We start from the raw sequence: 22,062 nt of genomic DNA on the forward strand, positions 1-22,062 counted from the left end.
TTTTTCTCCCAATGCAACAATATGCACAATGCTGCTCATATACATTTACATGTTTACACTTTAGAATAAAAGTTTGTCTGGCCACTGATTATTTGCATCAAATGGTCGAAAACTGTTCCGCATTCATCCGCCAGGGGCAGTCTACTCTTGTTTATACTCTGACCAGAGTATGTGAGCAGAGCGCAGCTGGAACTGTGCGACGAGACCAATTATTTCTGGTCCATTTAGCGCTCTCGCTAGATGTTGAATACTACTTTCTCTCTTTATGACCGCAGATTGCATTTTTCCTTTAACAAAAGCTGTTCAATAACGCTTTCCATAGGTTTTCTAGTCCTCTTCTTACTTGAGTGGCGGCCAGATGATAGCGGCTGACGGTTTCCACCACTTCCAAATTCGACAAACGAAGTTCCGCACCCAATAATTTTCAACGGGAGCACGCAGAGCAATGCGCAGGGGATTGTGGGAAGGTGAGCGGTGAGAACCCTGCTAGCGGAGCGATAGAAAAAGGTCAGCGCTGCTATACTTTATGCAAATTGCACGCCACAGCTGCCGTTAACCAATCAGGTGAGGAGCAGATGTTTGCTTGAAAATCTTCCTTTCATGAAACATTGTTCCGCCTGTCATTAGTTCCGGGCAAGCAAAACCAGAAAAGATGGAGGACAGCCAGTCATTTTTTTATATAACTAGGCAAGTCAGCTTTTAGCCTTTATTTAACTAGGCAAGTCAGTTAAGAACAAACTCTTATTTGCAATGAAGGCCTACAGTGGCTTAACTGCCTTGTGCAGGGGCAGAATGAGAGATTTTTACCTAGTCAGCTCGGGGATTTGATCCAGCAACCGTTTGGTTACTGGCACAACACTCTAACCACTAGGCTACCTGCCACCCCAGGTTAAGAACAAATTCTTATTTACAATTACGGCCTCACCGGACAATGCTGGGCCAATTGTGCACCGCCCTATGGGACTCCCAATCACAGCCAGTTGTGATAAGGCCTGGATTCAAACCAGGGTGTCTGTAGTGACGCCTCTAGCACTGAGATGCAGTGGCTTAGACTGCTGCGCCACTCGGGAGCCCACTAGTCATCGCTGTGTCTGGTTTTCCAATTCCATATGATTTTGCTTTACTAGAATACAGAGACAAAATCATAAGGTCAATGGCATGGAGGAGGATTGCAGAGATTGTTGGTGTTGGTGTTGATGCTGGGTGAAGAGAAATTTGCACAACAATATTTGCTTGTGCTGCTAGCTAGCTTTGAACATCAAGTAACCTAAACCTCCAACCTGTGATCAAAGCCACCATTTGTGAATGTGTTGAGTAAATTAAATTGTGAAATGTGCCCACCAAAGGACAGAAATCACCAGTAACACACATTATAACATTGTAAATGATACACTAACCATCAATTTCCCATGTAATATGCTACCAATTGGAATATGGTATCTTAACATTAGGATTCTTATATATTTTAGGTTATTTACATTTACACTTCCTGTAAAATACATAGGCCTACATGCACATGAATGGGTACTTTGGGTAAAGGAAATTGTGGCTTTGCAAATATATCTTTACCCACCATCAACACCAATATCTCTGCAATCCTCCTCCATGCCACTGACCTTCTGATTTTGTCTTTTTATTTTAAAATCATTCTCAGAAAATAAACAAGGTATTTTACTTTTTTATATTTTTAATTAGGCTACAAATTGCCAGCTCCTTATTTTCAGGTGCAGTGCTGTACCTAGAATACAAGTATTGGATTTGCAGTAAACAATTTTATGTCCGAAAAATCATGTAAAATCAGGTTTATGGTTAGCCTCCTATACATTATCTACTGGTATAATTTTCAATTGAGAACATATAGCTAGCTCATCAATATGCAAATTATGTGAGAGTTTAGCTATTCTCTGCTTCAGATGTGCAATGACAAGGGGCACTTTGATTGCACAGTTATACCATCAAACTGTAGGCCTCTTGGCTTCATTAGTGACGCATGCCATTATGATAAGCTGCAAAATTGATTCACATGGCTGATATCCTGAGACAGTGACAATCAAATAAAACCGATTGGAAAGCTCCCAACAGGATAAAAAGGCCATGTTCATTTGCGAAAGCAACACAGAAACACAGACATATTAGAGACAGATCCCCTTCACACCTTTTTATTGCAGAATTGTGATCTGTGATGAATTTACATTGACACTAGTTCATTTTGAATCATGTTTTTAAGTTAACAATTCAAACAAGTTCAAGCACTTCACTTCAATGAATGAATCAAAATATATTTCAAAATGTACAAATAATCTAACTTGTTTGGTAATGTTACACATCTTCATAAACTATTATAACTAAAGCATAATTTAGAGTGAAAAAAAGTCCATACCAGATGTGACCACCAGAGCTCCATTACCTGATCTGAGCAGACTTCTATTCCAGCCCAGCAATAATACACACTATAGTCAACTCATTAGCTTTGATAAATTGAATCAGGGGTGTTAGTGCTGGGCTGGAACAGAAGCCTGCACACCCAGCATACCTCCAGGAGAAGGATTGGCCTGCTACAGTTGCAATACGTTTGTAGCCTACATTGTGTGTTATATACAACATTTGCTAACATATGTACAGATACAACCCATGGCATACAAGGATGTGCCAGCAGTCTCTTGGGACATTCACTGGGACCTCTTCATCTGCAGACAGGCTTTCGCAGCTCTCCATATCTGAGGACGAACATTAAAAAAAACAGGCTTCAATTAAATGTTTTTACCTAAAAAACCTTTAGGCCTAGATATATATAAAAAAAAAAATCTGCATCCCTGCCCATACTGCCAAGAGTGACCAAAATGGTGTTTAGCATCCCCAGCGCTTAAGCGCTGAGGGGATATTCTCCGTTTCTGGCCTGCTCTCCAGGCACCATCGCATGAGGGTGAAGACACAGATTAAGGCCAAGCTGGTGTTTCTAAAAATGAATTCAAAGGCACTGTAGACTGAGCCTAATAAGGTATTTTCGCTTAATTTGTATTGAATTATAAGTAAGTCAGCCTACGTGCGCAATGTAATTACTATGCTGATTTTAAACAATGAAATGTTGTTTAATTAAATGCTGAGCGCTTAATGTCCCTGACTCCCTACCAGTCTAGTGTCGCACTCGCAAATGCTTCACAATGTACTTCTTTGTAGGCTATAGCCTTGAAATAATTGAAATAATATAGCCTAGATAATTCATTTCCGTTCCTTCTTGGGCTCCCTGTCTGGCTCCTGACCTATTTAGAGTGTTTATATGCAGTTTAATATAACATGTAGCCTATTTGAAATGATGAGAGCTTCTTACATTCACCTTTTCATGTTAATTAAAATACTTTTCATTCCAATCATATAGTTTGGTTTCAATACTTCAAAACCAAATGGTTGGTCCAGGTAGTCACAAAAATAGATAGGTGTTGGTTAAATTGTGATTTTAATGAATGGAGCGAATTTGGTGCCACAGTTTTATTTCCTGTGAGTGGAGCTGTTTTTAGCAGAGCGCTTGGAAAGAATGTGGCAAGTCGTGCTTAAACACCACTCCATGTATGATGAGCGGTATTTCCGACCACTCAACCCCTACTCACATACACTGCTGTAGACTGAGCATAATAATGCATTTTTTTCGTTTAATTTGGATTTAATTCTAAGTAAGTCACAGCCTATATGCCAATTTATAGACTACAGGCCTAATGATTTAATACAATGAAATGGTGTTTAAATGCTGAGCGCTTAATGTCCATGACTCCCTACCAGCCTAGTGTCCCACTTGAAAATCCTTCACAATGTACTTCTTTGTAGGCTTTGTAAGCCTTGAAATAATTGAAATAATATAGCCTAAATAATTCCTTTCCATTCGTCTTAGGCTCCCTGTCTGGCTCCTGATCTATTTAGAGTGTTTATATGCTGTGTAATATGACATGTAACCAGGGTTGGGAAGTAATGGATTACATGTAATCTGTTACATGTAAGGGATTACAAAAAACAGTAACTGTAATTCGTTACCCTACCAGAAAAAATATTGTAATCAGATTACAGATACTTTTAGAAAACTAGATGACTACTTCGAGGATTACTTTTAAATTCATAAATTATGTTTATTAGTATGTGATTCACATCAATGCGCTATGTACATATCAATAATAAGTGATATCCCTATCGCCGTAGACTATACCAATGCTGTCATCCTTACCTCCAAGTGTTTATTCAAGTTGGATAATCTTTGGATGCCGACAGCAGTCGCACCATTGGAAGACATACCTTGGACTGTAGACTACAAAAGCCTATTCCTGTGCTTTTCCCGCGAACGATCAAACACATTTGGTGTGTCATCATAGTGGGCTCTGACTTGTGGTTAGACTCACTTAGGTGGAACAAACTTAAGTTTGCGCCTTTTTTCAATGCTAATTTGAATGTCATTGAGAAAACAGAGAAGTGTCAAAGATTTTTTTTCCGCGAACATCCTTTCGGAATTTAAAAGTAATCCTTGAAGTAATCATCTAGTTTTTCAAAAGTATCTGTCACCTGATTACAATATTTTTACTGGTAATGTAACATATTACAGTTACAGTTTTTTGTAATCTGGTACTCCCCAACCCTGTCCAAAAGTTATGTTACTGATTACAATTTTGGACAGCTAACTAGTAATTGTAACGGATTACATTTAGAAAGTAACCGACCCAACCCTGCATGTAGCCTATTTGAAATGATGAGTGCTTTTTACGATCACCTTTTCATGTTTATTAATTAGGGATAGGCGTTCTGCTAGCGACCCATCTCGACAACATCCAGTGAAATTGCAGAGCGCCAAATTTAAAATACAGAAATACTCATAATAAACATTCAGTGTGGTCTAGGGCACTGCATCGCAGTGCTAGCTGCACCACCAGAGTCTCTGGGTTCGCGCCCAGGCTCTGTCGCAGCCGGCCGCGACCGGGAGGTCCGTGGGGCGACGCACAATTGGCATAGCGTCGCCCGGGTTAGGGAGGGTTTGGCCGGTAGGGATATCCTTGTCTCATCGCGCTCCAGCGACTCCTGTGGCGGGCCGGGCGCAGTGCGCGCTAACCAAGGGGGCCAGGTACACGGTGTTTCCTCCGACACATTGGTGCGGCTGGCTTCCGGGTTGGAGGCGCGCTGTGTTAAGAAGCAGTGCGGCTTGGTTGGGTTGTGCATGGCTTTCGACCTTCGTCTCTCCTGAGCCCGTACGGGAGTTGTAGCGATGAGACAAGATAGTAATTACTAGCGATTGGATGCCACGAAAATTGGGGAGAAAATGGGATTTAAAAATAAAAATAAAAAAATCAATAAAAAAAAGATACAAGTGGTATACATCGGCTTAAAGATGAACTTCTTGTTAATCCAGCCGCTGTGTCAGATTTCAAAAAGGCTTTACGGCGAAAGCATACCATGCGATTATCTGAGGACAGCGCAAAAAAGCATACAAATCTGCTTTTTCAGATTTCAAGCCAAGTAGAGGAGTCACGAAAGTCAGAAATAGCAATAAAATGTATCACTTACCTTTGATGATCTTCATCTGGTTGCAGTCACAAGAGTCCCTGTGACACAATAAATGTTCATTTTGTTCGATAAAGTCCCTCTTTATATCCCCAAAACTCAGTTTTGTTGTCGCGTTTTGTTCAGTAATCCACTGGCTCAAAGGCGGTCACAACATGCAGACGAATGCATCCTAATAGTACCGGTAAAGTTCGTCGAAACATGTCAAACGATGTTTATAATTAATCCTCAGGTTGTCTATTGTCTAAATAATCGGTAATATTTCACCTGGACAATAGCGTATTCAATAGAAAGGATAAACAATGAAGGGCGCGCAATCGGTCACGCGTGCAAACCAGCTCTGCTTCATTCTACAGTCCACTGACAAAATGGTCTCATTCTTCCTCATTTTTCAGAAAACAAGCCTGAAACAATGTCTAAAGACTGTTGACATCTAGTGGAAGCCATAGGAACTGCAATCTGGGTCCTAACCCATTACATACTGTATAGGCATTCAATTGAAAAGTACCCACATCAAAAAAATCCCACTTCCTGGATGGATTTTCCTCAGGTTTTCGCCTGCCATATCAGTTATGTTATATTCACAGACATTATTTGAACAGTTTTGGAAACGTTAGAGTGTTTTCTTTCAAAATCAACCAATTATATGCATATCCTAGCTTCTGGGCCTGAGTAACAGGCAGTTTACTTTGGGCACCTCAGTCATCCAAACTTCCGAATACTGCCAAAAAAAGTCCCCCAAAAAGTTTATTAAAATTATTTTCATTCAAATCATATGGTTTGGTTTCAATACTTCAAAACCAAATGGTATTCAAAAAAATAGATGGGTGTTGGTTAAATTGTGATTTTAATGAATGTAGCGAATTTGGAGTGGCAGTATTTTTTCATATGAGCACAGTGTTTTTTAGCAGAGCCGTTGGAAAGGACACGGAGTGCCAGGATTTCAGACTGCTCAACTAGGCGTGAACCTATTCTAGTAAATAGGCTAAGTAAATGTTAATGTTAAATGTTAAAAAACGCTGTATTATTAAATCAAATCTAACTTTATTTGTCACATGTTCCGAATATAACAGGTGTAGACCTTACCGTGAAATGCTTATTTACAAACCCTTAACCAACAATGCAGTTCAAGAAAGAATTAAGAAAATATTTACCAAATAAACTAAAGTTAAAAAAATACGAAAAAGTAACACGATAAAATAACAATAACTAGGCAATATACAGGGGGACCCAGTACTGAGTCAATGTGCAGGGGTAGAGATTAGTCAAGGTAATTTGTACATGTAAGTAGGGGTAAAATGACTATGCATACATAATAAACAATGAGTAGCAGCAGTGTAAATAGTCCAGGTAGCCATTTGATAAATTGTTCAGCAGTCTAAGAAGCTGTTAAGGAGCCTTTTGGTCCTAGACTTGGCGCCTCCCGTACCGCATGCAGAGAGAACAGTCTATGACTTGGGTGACTGGAGTCTTTGACAATTTTTGGGGCTTTCCTCTGACACCAGATGCCGAGCAGTTGCCATACCAGGCGGTGATGCAACTGCTCAGGATGCACTCGATTGTGCAGCTGTAGAACATTTTGAGGATTTGGGTACCCATGCCAAATATTTTCAGTCTCCAGAGGGGGAAAATGTGTTCTCGTGCCCTCTTCACGACTGTCTTTGTGTGTTTGGACCATGATAGTTTGTTGGTGATGTGGACATCAAGGAACTTGAAACTCTCGACCCGCTCCACTACAGCCTCGTCGATGTTAATGAGGGCCTGTTCGGCCCGCCTTTTCCTGTAGTCCACGATCAGCTCCTTTGTCTTGCTGACATTGAGGGAGAGGTTGTTGTCCTGGCACCACACTTCCAGGTCTCTGACCTCCTCCCTATAGGCTCTCATAATTGTCGGTAATCAGGCCTACCACTGTTGTGTCGTCACCAAACGTAATGATGGTGTTGGAGTTGTGCTTGGCCACGCAGTCGTTGGTGAACAGGGAGTACAGGAGGGGACTAAGCACACACCCCTGAGGGGCCCCATTGTTGAGGATCAGCGTGTTGCGGATGTGTTGTTGCCTACCCTTACCACCTGGGGGCGGATCCAGGATCCAGTTGCAGAGGGAGGTCTTTAGTTCCAGGGTCCTTAGCTTAGTGATGAGCTTTGTGGGCACTATGGTGTTGAACACTGTGCTGTAGTCAATGAACAGCATTCTCACATAGGTGTTCCTTTTGTCCAGGTGGGAAAGGGCAGTGTGGAGTGTGATTGAGATTGTGTCATCTGTGGATCTGTTGGGGCGGTATGTGAATTGGAGTGGGTCTAGGGTATCCGGGATGATGCTGTTGATGTGAGCCATGACCAGCCTTTCAAAGCACTTCATGGCTACCGATGTAAGTGCTGTGGGGCGGTGATCATTTAGGCAGGTTACCTTCACTTCCTTGGGCACATGGACTATGGTGGCCTGCTTGAAACATGTAGGTATTACAGACTCGGTCAGGGAGAGGTTAAAAATGTCAGTGAAGAAATTTGCCAGTTGGTCCGCGCATGCTTTGAGTACTCATCCTGGTAATCCGTCTGGCCCCGCGTTTTTGTGTATGTTGACCTGTTTAAAGGTATTGCTCACATCGGCTACCGAGAGCGTTATCACACAGTCGTCCGGAACAGCTGGTGCTCTCATGCATGCTTCAGTGTTGCTTGTCTCGAAGCGAGCATAAAAGGCATTTAGCTTGTCTGGTAGTCTCGTGTCATTGGGCAGCTCGCGGCTGTGTTTTCCATAATAGTTTTCAAGCCCTGCCATGTATTGACCCTTTGCTTGTTTAATTGTTCGTCTGAGGGCGTAGCAGGATTTCTTATAAGCGTCTGGATTAGTGTCCCGCTCCTTGAAAGCGGCAGCTCTAGCCTTTAGCTCGATGCGGATGTTGCCTGTAATCCATGGCTTCTGGTTGGGATATGAATGTACAGTCACTGTGGGGACGACGTCGTCGATGCACTTATTGATGAAGCCGATGACTGAGGTAGTATACTCCTCAATGCCATTGGTCGAATCTGTGCTAGCAAAACAGTCCTGCATCCGCATCATCAGACCACTTCCCTATTGAGCAAGTCACTGGTACTTCCTGCTTTAGTGTTTGCTTGTAAGCAGGAATCAGGAGGATAGAATTATGGTCAGATTTGCCAAATGGAGGGCGAGGGAGAGCTTTTTATGCACCTCTGTGTGTGGAGTAAAGGTGGGCTAGAGTTTTTTTTCCTCTGGTTGCACATGTGACATGCTGGTAGAAATGAGGTAAAATGAATTGAAGTTGGACTGTATTAAAATCCCCGGCCACTAGGAGCGCCGCTTCTGGAGGAGTATTTTCTTGTTTGCTTATGGCCTTATACAGCTCGTTGAGTGTGGTCTTAGTGCCAGCATCGGTTTGTGGTGGTAAATAGACGGCTACGAATAATATAGATGACAACTCTCTTGGTAGATAGTGTGGTCTACAGCTTATCATGAGGTACTCTTCCTCAGGCGAGCAATACCTCAAGACTTCTTTAATATTAGACATCACACACCAACTGTTATTGACAAATAGACACACACCCCCGCCCCTCATCTTACCAGACATAGCTTCTCTGTCCTGCCGATGCATGGAAAATCCCGCCAGCTCTATATTATCCGTGTCGTCATTCAGCCACGACTCAGTGAAACACAAGATATTACAGTTTTTTAATGTCCTGTTGGTAGGATAGTCTTGATCATATATCAACGGATGGTAGTGGATGTTTACTTACTAGCCTACGGATTCTCAGAAGGCAGCCCGACCTCGGACCCCTTTTTCGCCGTCTTTTCTTAATGCAAATGACAGGGATTTGGGCCCATTCCCAAGAAAGCAGTATATCCTTCGCGTCAGGCTCATAAAAAGAAAAAATCTTCGTCCAGTTCGAGGTGAATAATCGCTGTTCTGATGTTATTTTCGGCCATAAGAGATGGCAGACAATGAAAGCACTTAAAATAATCGATGATTACATTTCTCTAAAATAGGCTATAGGCTACATGTGCATCACAAAGTCAGAACAGTAGACTAAGTTATGAGGGGGAAAGGGTCCAGATTATTAGGATGAGGCACATGGGCTACTAACAGCTTACTACACAACATACACTTAGTATTAATTCCTAAGCTACAGTATACAGTGGCAAGAAAAAGTATGAATCCAGAATCCGATTAGCTTTTGGAGAAGTCATTAGCCTAACCTACACTGTGAATGTTGAAATGATGTATTCAATGTAGACAAGAAAAATACAATAATTTGTTTGTTATTAGTTTAAGCACATTATTTTTGTCTATTGTTGGGACCTTGGTGAAGATTAGATCAAATTTTATGACCAATTTATGCAGAAATCCAGATATTTCCAAAGGGTTCACATACATTTTCTTGCCACTGTACATATCTCCCTGGCATCTTACATAATTTATGCAGCAGCATACAATACATCAATACCCTGTTGTGCTGCGCTCATTTGAACAGGAAAGTTGCAAATTTCTTGTGGGCAAATTTTGTCATCAAACTTTGTCATCAAGTCTGGCATTCTCTGGATTTATGGTGCTTTCAAGACAACTGGGAACTCGGGGGGGGGGGGGGCGTGACAAGGTTGAATCATGACATCAGTGATATTCAGGTCGGCGCTTTAGAAGGCCAGAGTTCCCAAATTGGTATTCCAAGTTGGATGACCATTTAAAACGTATTTTCCCAGTCAGAGCTAGTTTTTTTTCCCCCCAGAGTTCCCAGTTGTCTTGAACTCACTGAAGTCTGAGAATTCCCAGTTCTGAGTTTCCAGTTGTTTTGAACGCGGCCAATATATTACAACTTTTTTGGCCCATGGCATGTTAATGTTTATCCTTTTAAGCTTGGAAAAGAGACCCTTAAACCCTGACTTGGACCACACACCCACTCCACTGAATAGCAGGCTAGTGATTGCTTTGCAAAGCTTGCAGTTAGCCACTGATTCCCTCCAAACCACTCATTGTTGAATTTGCGATTTCCAACTTGTTGTGTAACGTTTATGTCCAATGGCCGATGAACACCGATACGTTTTATCTATCATTTCTGTTGACATCACAAGGATTGAAAGGTTTTGCCAGTAGATTGTCAACGTTATTCATGATGATGACTGCTTGTCTAGCTTTCTCGTTAAGATTTTGAAAGTATGATGTTGACATGATCAGTCCAATCAAAGCTACAGTAGATAATTTAATCTGTGGCCAATGACCCTGAGCCTTTTTGGATGGGTCCTTCTAATGTAACTCTGTGGCAGCAGCCAAGGGGCTTGAATGTTTTTGCTCTCCCCGTAGATTTTGCGGTGATGTAGTGTCCCCATGACTGACAGAACGATGAACCAATCATGGCGCAACTAGAGAACATTAGCAACCCCTATGCTCCGTATTTTCTGCAAGCTGTCCCACCACTGCAGAAAGCACTGAGCTAGACTGAAACACCTGCATTTTGAACAAGGCTTACTCAAGAAAGCAAAAAGGAAACCATGTTTGTATGCGGCTTTATCAACTCAATGATTTTCTTTTTTGACCTTGTTTGCAAACTGATACGTGACATGTATTAATGCCAAAATAACATGCAAAACAGGCAACAACAAAAAAACATTTTGGGCTCAAAACAGGTGGGTATTTTCTCCACTTACCGTGAATGACGAGTCGCCACTGAGTAGGTGTAGTAGTTAGATAGGGCAGGTTGTGGGATGACATGAAAATATTCTCCAGTTTTAGTCTCTAGAGAGGAAAACTACAAAGACAGAGAGATAATAGGGCTGTCTAATTGTAATAAATTGAAGCCAGTTTTTTTTTAAGTTCGTACATTTAAAAGAGGGTCAGTGACATAAAGGAGGATTGCAGAGATATTGGTGTAGAAGGTGGGTAAAGATATATTTGCAAAGCCACAATTTCCTTTACCCAAAGTACCCATTCATGTGCATGTAGGCCTATGTATTTTACAGGAAGTGAGCTATAACCATCAATCATGACACAAGTTTAATGAAAGAGCAATTAGCTAAAATAGATGAGAATCATAATGTTAAGATACCATAATCCAATTGATAGCATATTACATGGTAAATTCATGCTTTCTGTATCATTTACAATGTTATACTGTGTGTTACTGGTGATTTCTGTCCTTTGGTGGGCACATTTCACAATTTAATTTACTCAACACATTCACAAATGGTGGCTTTGATCACAGTTTTGAGGTTAAGGTTGCTTGATGTTCATAGGTAGCTAGCAGCAGAAGCAAACATTGAGCAAATCCCTCTTCAACCAGCATCAACACCAACAATCTCTGCAATCCTCCTCCATGCCATTGATTTTGTCTCTGTATTCTAAACTCAGCCAAAAAAAGAAACGTCCCTTTTCAGGCCCCTGTCTTTCAAAGATAATTCCTAAAAATACAAATAACTCCACAGATCTTCATTGTAAAGGGTTTAAACACGGTTTACCATGCTTATTCAATGAACCATAAACAAGAAATGAACATTTCTGGCCTTTCTACTGACTCTGAAAAACACCAAAAGAAAGATGCCCAGGGTTCCTGCTCATCTGCGTGAACGTGCCTTAGGCATGCTGCAAGGAGGCATGAGGACTGCAGATGTGGCCAGGGCAATAGATTGCAATGTCCGTAATGTGAGACGCTGGACCAGACAGGACTGGCAAAAAGTGCTCTCACTGACGAGTCGCGGTTTTGTCTCACCAGGGGTGATGGTCGGATTTGCGTTTATCATCAAAGGAATGAGCGTTACACCGAGGCCTGTACTCTGGAGCAGGATTGATTTGGAGGTGGAGGGTCCGTCATGGTCTGGGGCGGTGTGTCACAGCATCATCGGACTGAGCTTGTTATCATTGCAGGCAATCTCAACGCTGTGCGTTACAGGGAAGACATCCTCCTCCCTCACGTGGTACCCTTCCCCTGCAGGCTCATCCTGACATGACCCTCCAGCATGACAATGCCACCAGCCATACTGCTCGTTCTGTGTGTGATTTCCTGCAAGACAGGAATGTCAGTGTTCTGCCATGGCCAGCGACGAGCCCGGATCTCAATCCCATTGAGCACGTCTGGGACCTGTTGGATCGGAGGGTGAGGGCTAGGGCCATTCCCCCCAGAAATGTCCGGGAACTTGCAGGTGCCTTGGTGGAAGAGTGGGGTAACATCTCACAGCAAGAACTGGCAAATCTGGTGCAGTCCATGAGGAGGAGATGCACTGCAGTACTTAATGCAGCTGGTGGCCACACCAGATGCTCACTGTTACTTTTGATTTTGACCTCCCCCTTTGTTCAGGCACACATTATTCAATTTCTGTTGGTTACATGTCTGTGGAACTTGTTCAGTTTATGTCTCAGTTGTTGAATCTTGTTCATACAAATATTTACACGTTAAGTTTGCTGAAAATAAACACAGTTAACAGTGAGAGGACGTTTCTTTATTTGCTGAGTATAGCAAAGCAAAATCTTATAGAATTGGAAAACCAGACATTGCTTTCCTCCATCTTTTTTGGTGTGCTTGCTCAGAACTAATGACAGGCTGATCTGTGTTTCATGAGCAATCTTCTACTACTCACCTGCTTGCTTAACCGCAGTGGTGGCAACGTGAAATTTGCATAAAGTATAGCAGAGCACCGCACCTGCGCATTGCTCTGCGTGCTCCTGTTGAAAATGAATGGTGGGGGCGGGCCTTGACATGCCAAGGGTTAATCCAAGATGCCCAGGTTTACGGGTTTATGCTATTTATGTTTTAAAATGAGGGTGTCAAGTATCGCATGGTTATCATGTAAAAGAACCGAGGTGAGGAGGCATACAGTATGTAGAACCTTCACCAGGGTATGCACCACTCAACAACAACAGCTATCAAGCGCGAGGGGTAGTATTTGTAGGTATTCAACTGAATGGCCCTATTGTACAGAAACCACGGGGAGCCTTCTCAAGTTGTTCAGTAAGACTGTTAGCTATGTTAAAATATTGAGTACTATGTACCATTGAGTCTGGATGTAAATGCAATGCTGCCGTGACGTATTGTCATAGGTACAGATGTATCGGAAGAGAGAATCCAGAAGACTTCAAATATCTCTTGTGTGTTTTACAGGTTCGAGAGCATGGAGCTTCCCTCTGTTGGTGCTAAGAGTGTCCTTGTAAAATTGTTGGCAGCCCCCCGTCAACCCTTCTCACATAAACATGAAAAAAACAACACACACTGGTGACACACACAATTACATTTATTGTGGTGACACACACAATTACATTTATTGTTTAGTTCCTGTCATGAATGCACTGGATCGAGATCAAATTGATCCTAACCATAGTTGTTTTATATCCAAAGCCAATGTCCGTATTTGGTCCTGCAGGAAGGTACCTATGCCATCCTACCTGACCTTCCAGCAGTTGGTGGAAACGAGGGAGTGGCCCAGGCGATCCCAAGAGATGCTGGATTAGGTGAGTTAATACTTTAATGCTCACGAGATACTACTGAGATGAAATATCTGTCTAGGTTTACATTCAAGCCTTTTCAATGGCCCTTCATGCCTTAGAAACCAGGGGCCTCATTTATAAACTGTGCGAATCTACTAAATATACCCCAAAGCATGCATGCGCCAGCTTTCATGAAAAAGTTGTTATTTATAAAACCTGAACTTGACGTGAAAATGTGCTCACCTTCCCGCAAACTTTAGACCATGCGTACGGACAGTTTATAGTGGTTGAAGTATTGCGTTGCAAGCATACAAGTAGATTAGAATTTTGTTCAAATGGGGGATATGAGGGACAGGCTTATTTATAACAATAAACAGGTTAATAACAATATGCAATCAACTTGCCGTTAGTGAGAAGAGAGAAAATATATTTGATTTCTTTGTATTTTAAAATATTTAGAAATAAGAGCGTCTGCTAAATGACTTAAATGTAAATGTAAATGTAAATGTATTTCCTAGGCTATTATTTATTTAATTTCCATGATCATTGCATAATAAATTCCTCACCTTTTCTGTGATGGTTTTATAATTACGAGGTAGCATAGGCCTAAATAGTTAGCATAGGCCTACAACAAGGATACCATTCGTCCTATCTCTCATTTATTGGACCCACTTCACAGTAGTAAAATAGATAAGCTCATTTAAGTATTTTGCTCTATGCCATCCGATCCGGAGCACAGTTTTTTAACAGTGGAACAGACAGTTGTAGGTTACTTCTGTAGCTTACTTCTGAATACTGTAATTTCACATTTCTTGAGTAGACAATATTGCATTCATACACATAATCCATTTTTCATCACCATTGCAGAATAAATTCTTCACCTTTTCTGGTCATGATGGGTTCATATTCTCGAAGTAGCCAAATCAAATCAAATTTTATTAGTCACATACACATGGTTAGCAGATGTTAATGCGAGTGTAGCGAAATGCTTGTGCTTCTAGTTCCGACAATGCAGTACTAACCAACGAGTAATCTAACCTATCAATTCCACAACTACTACCTTATACACACAAGTGTAAAGGAGATAAAGAATATGTTACATAAAGATATATGAATGAGTGATGGTACAGAACGGCAATGGCAAGATGCAGTAGATGGTATCGAGTACAGTATATACATATGTAGATGGTAATGTAGGGTATGTAAACATAAAAGTGGCATAGTTTAAAGTGGCTAGTGATATTGTATTACATAAAGATGGCAAGATGCAGTAAGATGATATAGAGTACAGTATATACATATACATTATTTTAAGTGGCATTGTTTAAAGTGCGGCTAGTGATACATTTTTGATCAATTTCCATCAATTTCCATTATTAAAGTGGCTGGAGTTGAGTCAGTATGTTGGCAGCAGCCACTCAATGTTGTGGTGGCTGTTTAACATCTGATGGCCTTGAGATAGAAGCTGTTTTTCAGTCTCTCGGTCCCTGCTTTGATGCACCTGTACTGACCTGCCTTCTGGATGATAGCGGGATGAACAGGCAGTGGCTTGGGTGTTTTGTTGTCCTTGATGATCTTTATGGCCTTCCTGTGACATCGGGTGGTGTAGGTGTCCTGGAGGAGGCTAGTTTGCACACGGTGATGCGTTGTGGAGACCTCACTACCCTCTGGAGAGCCTTACGGTTGTGGCGGAGCAGCTGCCGTACCAAGCGTGATACAGCCCGACAGGAATGCTCTCAATTGTGCATCTGTAGAAGTTTGTGAGTGCTTTTGGTGACAAGCCGAATTTCTTCAGCCTCCTGAGGTTGAAGGAGCGCTGCTGCGCCTTCTTCACAACGCTGTCTGTGTGGGTGGACCAATTCAGTTTGTCCGTGATGTGTACGCCGAGGAACTTAAAACTTACTACCCTCTCCACTACTGTCCGTCGATGTGGATAGAGGGGTGCTCCCTCTGCTGTTTCCTGCAAGTCCACAATCATCTTTGTTTTGTTGACGTTGAGTGTGAGGTTTACACTGACACCTATCCGAGGGCCCTCACCTCCTCCCTGTAGGCCGTCTCGTCGTTGTTGGTAATCAAGCCTACCACTGTAGTGTCGTCCGCAAAACTTGATGATTGAGTTGGAGGCGCTTGTGTAACCGATGTGAAAATGTAACAGTTTAACTTTATGTCTCTCCCTCGCCCATACCCGGGCGCGAAACCAGGGACCCTCTGCACACATCAACAACTGACAACCACGAGCAATCGTTACCATCGCTCACAAAAGCCGCGGCCTTGCAGAGCAAGGGGCACACTACTTCAAAGGTCTCAAAGCGAGTGACGTAACCGATTGAAATGCTATAGTGCGCACCACCGCTAACTAGCTAGCCATTTCACATCCGTTACACATGGCCATGCAGTCGTGGGTGAACAGGGAGTACAGGAGAGGGCAGAAGAGGGCTCAGAACGCACCCTTGTGCCTACAATAGCCTACACAATTATCATATGCATCATATCCATGGTCTAAAGAATTGCAGGAGGCATTCTTGCGTGAAGTCCAGTTTTTTTAAATGCCAACCTTTACATGAACTGGCATACTTATGTTTTGGGACATATTTTGTGCCCACACAATGTTTATAAATTAGGCCGCAGGGCCTTATTCATTAGGGTGGGGTACAGATATTCAAACATTTTGCAACGGAAAACAAAAACAAGTACTTAGACAAGTTTAGGTGGTCCCTCCCTGTTCAGTCCGTTTTCTTCTATTTGGTGCCTAATGAATACGACCCGTCCTTTTCTCCCTCTCTCATGAGCAGGGACGTGGAGGACAGCAGCGGTTATAGCTGAAGACGATGTGATCTCGCTGCCCAATGACATCCCCCTGTTCTCTGCAGCGACACTGGGGGTTAACCCCTGCACTGCCATTAGGATGCTCTCTGACTTTGAGGAGCTGAAACCAGGTGTGCTAAGTTCACCATTTCAACATGTAGATGCTAAGCTAGCTGTTACCCATTTTTGCCCATTGTACCCTTATCCAATACCTTTTTCACACTACTGCGGCTAAGCCAAGCGGTGCTATATGATTCTGGCCTTGTTATACATCCACCTAAGTTGCTGGAAAGTGTTAGGTTCTGATTTTCAGAGTAAAAACTCAACAGACACTGTGAAAGCTTAACCAAGTTTATTCTTCCCAGAGGATCAATACAGTTGCAATAGACAAAAAACCTTGTCACACAAGCACTGATATTTAACCCTTCCTCCGAGTCTCCTACACATCTGTACAAACATTGTGTCTTTCCTGCAAGGCAGGACACTAAGTGATACGGGCCATAAACTTTTATTTCTCCCTGACCTGATCTCAACCCCCCCTTCATAACTAATCCATGGCTCTCTCCCTTTATCAATGCCTGCCACATGTGATCGCTTTCCCTACCCTCAGTACATTCCAAGCTTAATTGCCCCCACCATATACTTTCCTCCTTCAGATAGCCAAGGGGCTATTAACACCAAAGGTTAATGGTTATGGCACCCCTCATTTCTCTATTACAACTAATGATTAATAAGGATTTCAAGTTCATAATTCCAAACCTATCAAAAGGAACATGAAAGTAAAATGTCAGAGCCAGCAAAGTCGGTTCGGGTTGGCCCAATAGTGTGAAAAGGATACAAGTGAGCTTCCGTCTTTTATACAGAACCTAACCTTCCTTCATCACAGTACACTAGATAATATGTGTATTGCACTGCTCTTTGTATGCGAGTTCATTCCAGGTGACACAGTGATCCAGAATGCAGCCAACAGTGGTGTGGATCAGGCTGTCATACAGATTGCTGCTGCAGGGGAGATCCAAACCATTAACGTGGTCAGAGACAGGTAAATCCAAACGGACAGTTCATATTCATTAGGGCACGAAACTGAAAATCTTTTGCAACAGAAAACAAAAATGAGTGTTTCTTCTGGGTCAAGTCCAGGTTGTCACGCCCTGACCATAGAGAGCCTTATTATTCTCTATTTTGGTTAGGTCGGGGTGTGACTAGGGTGGGTGATCTAGTGCATTTATTTCTATGTTGGCCTGGTATGGTTCCCAATCAGAGGCAGCTGTTTATCGTTGTCTCTGATTGGGGATCATATTTAGGCAGCCATTTCCCTACTGGTTTTTGTGGGATCTTGTTTTCGTGTTGATGCCTGTGAGCTCTACAGAACGTCACGCTTCGTTGTTCTTTATTGTTTTTGTGAGTTTCAATTAATAAACATGTGGGACTCTACGTACGCTGCGCCGAGTATGATTACCACGACGATCGTGACACAGGTAGTCCCTCGACTCCCTCCCCGTTTCAGTCTGATTTCTTTGGTGCCGAGTGAATAGAACCAATGCATACCGCACTAAGCTACATTTCAAAAAGAGAACATCTGAATTAGTGACTGATTTAAGAATGTGACCTTTCAGCAGCTGAAGTAAAACAATTTAGGGGGGAGATTCCAGCCCTCATGATAACACTGGGTTATCAGCTGGGAATCTGATATAATGAAAACAGCACTGAGTCTTGTTCTATAACAGGGTTGTTGTAAGTAACCCACTGTCATAATATAGCCTACTACCCTAATAAAGTGATGTCTATGTGTGAGAGAGACTGCTATAGAAACTTCCGTAGAGAGCAGTGATTATATTAAGCAAGGTTGCGTATTCAAGAAGGCCCGTGTTGAAGAACTGCATGTACTTGTGTGTCCCTTTTCACAGGCCAAACCTCACACAGCTTATTGACAGGCTGAAGGCCATGGGCGCCAGTCATGTGATCAAAGAGGAGACCCTGAGGCGGCATGAAATGAAGGAACTTTTCAAGGTCTGTTGATTTCAACACTGCTCTGAAAGCTTAAATCTGATAGTGAATTTACATCCCCAAAAATATCATTATTTAATTTCCTTATAGACCTGTCCAAGGCCAAAGCTGGCACTGAACGGAGTTGTGGGCAAGAGTACAATGGAACTCCTCCATCACTTACAGTAAGTATTCAGGTGACTGAACTGAACTTTCTTCGTTGCCATAGCTTGATGTTCTGAGATTCAAGTGGATTTGATCTGATCTGATCTTTCTGTCTCCCCAGATGAGGGGAACTGACCGCCCCTGCCTGTTCAGAGGTAGGCCTCCAAGACTTCCGGCAAGCACTGGACACTGCCATGCAGCCGTTCACCTCAGCCAAACAGGTCCTGGTCGTGTGACCCCTCTTTTGACCAGCCCCAGCTGTTCTCAGGGTCATGTTCATTTGGCACCAAACGGAAGAAAACGGACTGAAACAGGAAGGGACTACCTGGACTTGTCTAATAAGAAACAGTCTTTTGCACTGGGTGCCCAATTGAATATGACCCTGCATACAAAACGAAGTCCCGGCACGTTCAACGGTTGCAGCCCCAAGGCTGCCGCTTCATCATTGTCGGAAAAACATTGCTCAAGCACACGTATTTTCCGTAGAGGCTCAAAGTCCACTATATATGTTATTAGCACCACTTTAAGTCATCTTTACTGACAACAGTTCATGGATTTTTTTTCAGAATGGTCATGGATTCCTTGACAACTTTATGTATTGTCTACATGTTATTTCTCCTGCATGGTAACATTGTTATATCCTGGTCCCAGATCGGTTTGTGCTGTCTTGGCAACTCCTATGGTTATTACTCTGCAAGATGGCACAAACAGATCTGGGACCAGGCTAACGTGGTTATGCAGCAGATGGTGTTCTGGTAAAACACTAATAAACATTTGGGAAAGATTAAGCTATTTTATAGAGTTCCCATTACTTGTTGTATGGACACGAGCAAATACGATCATGACACGTATTAGACAGGTTTATTACTTTAAAAACAATACTGCAGGGTCCAACTAGAGCTGTTACCCTGACCATGTTACCGCCACCGGCAGTCACGAGTCATGACTGGAGTCAAGTTCCACGTGAACAAATTCCAGACGATTCCGCAGGTGAAGAAGACGGAAGTGGAGGTCCTGGGCTGACGTGGTTATTAGTGGTCTGCGGTTGTGAGGCCGGTTGGACCTACTGTCAAATTCTCTTAAATGACATTGGAGGTGGCTTATTGTAGAGAAATTAACATGACTTTTTCAGGCAATAGCTCCAGTGTACATTCCTGCAGTCAGCATGCCAATTGCACACTCCTTCAACACTTGAGACATCTTTGGCATTGTGTTGTGTGACAACTTCACATTTTAGAGTGGCCTTATATTGTCCCCAGCACAAGGTGCACCTGTGTAATGATCATGCTGTTTAATCAGCTTCTTGATATGCCACATCTGTCATGTGGATGGATTATCTTGGCAAAGGAGAAATGCTCACTAACAGGGAAGTAAACAAATGTGTGCACAACATTTGCGAGAAATAAGCTTTGTTGTGCATATGGAACATTTCTGGAATCTTTCATTTCAGCAAATTAAACGTGGGACTAACACTTCGCACATTGCGTTTTATATTTTTGTTCGGTGTAACTCAAAACTAATTTAACACATTATTTAGTATATGCAAAGACAACATTAAATGAAGAATAGTCTGATGGGTGACAATATTAGCTTATCACTTGTGAATGATGTATTATCAATTGTCAATGATGCCCAGAATGTGCAGTAAGGCAAGAAACAGCACATGCCTTTTTTTTGCGACTTTTTTTCAAATAAGTCGCACGCCTGTAGCCTAGCCCATAGGCCTGTGTGTTTTCACAAGGTTTGTATCACAACTAAAGTGGCAAAATAACTTTTTAATATTAAGCACATTCATTTGCTTTACAACCGGTGTAGAGCCAAACTGGCATACATACGTAGATGGTGTGTGAGTTTCAAGTTTGGGAAGATCATTTTCACCATTAAAAATGTACCTATATAATAAAGCATTACACACAATCGCATTTGCGGTCATTTTTGAGAACAGTTTTCCCGCTGATTGATTGCATTTAGGAACATTTGCGCTTATAGCCTACTGCCATTTGCGCATTGCTGCGCTTATAATGTGAAGAAATAGACTAATAGTTTATCAACATTTTAATCTAAACGTTCTAACCTGTTGCATAAGCCTCATTGCTTTTAAAAGCTTTTTTGATGTGAGGGGTTGTATTAATTTGGGCTCTATTGCATCCCACGACTGTCCCAGAGTAGGCTATGTTTGGAATATTTATTTATTGAGCAGAAGGACAAGTTGACCAATAGAATAGGTCAACTTTTGTACTATGGGGGATAGTAGACTGACATGCAGTGCATTCAGGAGGAGTATTCAGACACCTTGACTTAGTCCACATTTTGTTACGTTACAGCCTTGTTTCCCCTCATCAATTTACACACTACCCCATAATGACAAAGCAAAAACGGGTTTCTAGAAAAAACAGAAAAAAACCCAGACATTTACATAAGTATTTAGACCCTTTCTTTACTCAGTACTTTGTTGAAGCACCTTTGGCAGTGATTACGGGCCTCGATTCTTCTTGGGTTTGACGCTAAGCTTGGCACACCTGTATTTGGGGAGTTTATCCCATTTTTCTCTGCAGATCCTCTCAAGCTCTGTTCGGTTGGATGGGGAGTGTTGCTGCACAGCTATTTTCAGGTCTCCAGAGATATTCGATCAGGTTCAAGTCCGGGCTCTGGCTGGGCCACTCAATGACATTCAAAGACTTGTCCCGAAGCCCCTCTTGTGTTGTCTTGGCTGTGTGCTTTTGGTCGTTGTCCTGTTGGAAGATTAACCTTCGCGCCAGTTTGAGGTCCTGATTGCTCTGGAGCAGATTTTCATCAAGGATCTCTCTGTACTTTGTTCTGTTCATTTTTCCCTCAATCCTGACTAGTCTCCCAGTCCCTACCACTGAAAACATCCCCACAGCATGATGTTGCCACCACCATGCTTCATCGTAGGGATTGTGGCAGGTTTCCTCCAGACGTGTCACTTGGCATTTAGGCCAAAGAGTTCCATCTTGGTTTCATCAGACCAGAGAATCTTGTTTCTTATTGTCTGAGAGTCTTTAGGTGCCTTTTACTGAGGAGTGGCTTCCGTCTGGCCACTACCATAAAGGTCTGATTGGTGGATTTCTGTAGAGATGGGAGAACCTTCCAGTGGATGGTTACCATGCAGGAGTGCATGGTATGTGAGTTGGTA

General features: G+C 42.3%; 1 protein-coding gene and 1 long non-coding RNA gene across 2 annotated transcripts; both read left to right on the plus strand.

The window, feature by feature from the left end:
• Positions 1–175: 175 nt before the first annotated feature.
• LOC139023721 (uncharacterized) lies at positions 176–13,977 on the plus strand. The gene is made up of 3 exons (XR_011474861.1): positions 176–467; positions 13,630–13,740; positions 13,889–13,977. It is a non-coding gene; the product is annotated as an uncharacterized lncRNA (long non-coding RNA).
• Positions 13,978–15,073: 1,096 nt separating this feature from the next.
• Positions 15,074–20,570, plus strand: LOC111958705 (enoyl-[acyl-carrier-protein] reductase, mitochondrial-like). Its single transcript, XM_070437417.1, has 6 exons — positions 15,074–15,092; positions 16,745–16,888; positions 17,697–17,799; positions 18,665–18,767; positions 18,855–18,928; positions 19,030–20,570. The coding sequence occupies exons 1-6, from the start codon at positions 15,074–15,076 to the stop codon at positions 19,031–19,033; spliced, it is 447 nt and encodes a 148-aa protein (XP_070293518.1). The 3' UTR covers positions 19,034–20,570.
• Positions 20,571–22,062: the final 1,492 nt, after the last annotated feature.

Source organism: Salvelinus sp. IW2-2015, linkage group LG35, assembly GCF_002910315.2.
Source record: "Salvelinus sp. IW2-2015 linkage group LG35, ASM291031v2, whole genome shotgun sequence".
Classification (NCBI taxonomy): Eukaryota; Metazoa; Chordata; class Actinopteri; order Salmoniformes; family Salmonidae; genus Salvelinus; species Salvelinus sp. IW2-2015.

Excerpts from the sequence above, each read along its gene's own strand:
- LOC111958705 (XM_070437417.1), top strand. Across the intron at positions 17,800-18,664 it reads ATTAACGTGGTCAGAGACAG|GCCAAACCTCACACAGCTTA; the intron begins GTAAATCCAAAC and ends CCCTTTTCACAG. Across the intron at positions 18,768-18,854 it reads AAATGAAGGAACTTTTCAAG|ACCTGTCCAAGGCCAAAGCT; the intron begins GTCTGTTGATTT and ends ATTTCCTTATAG.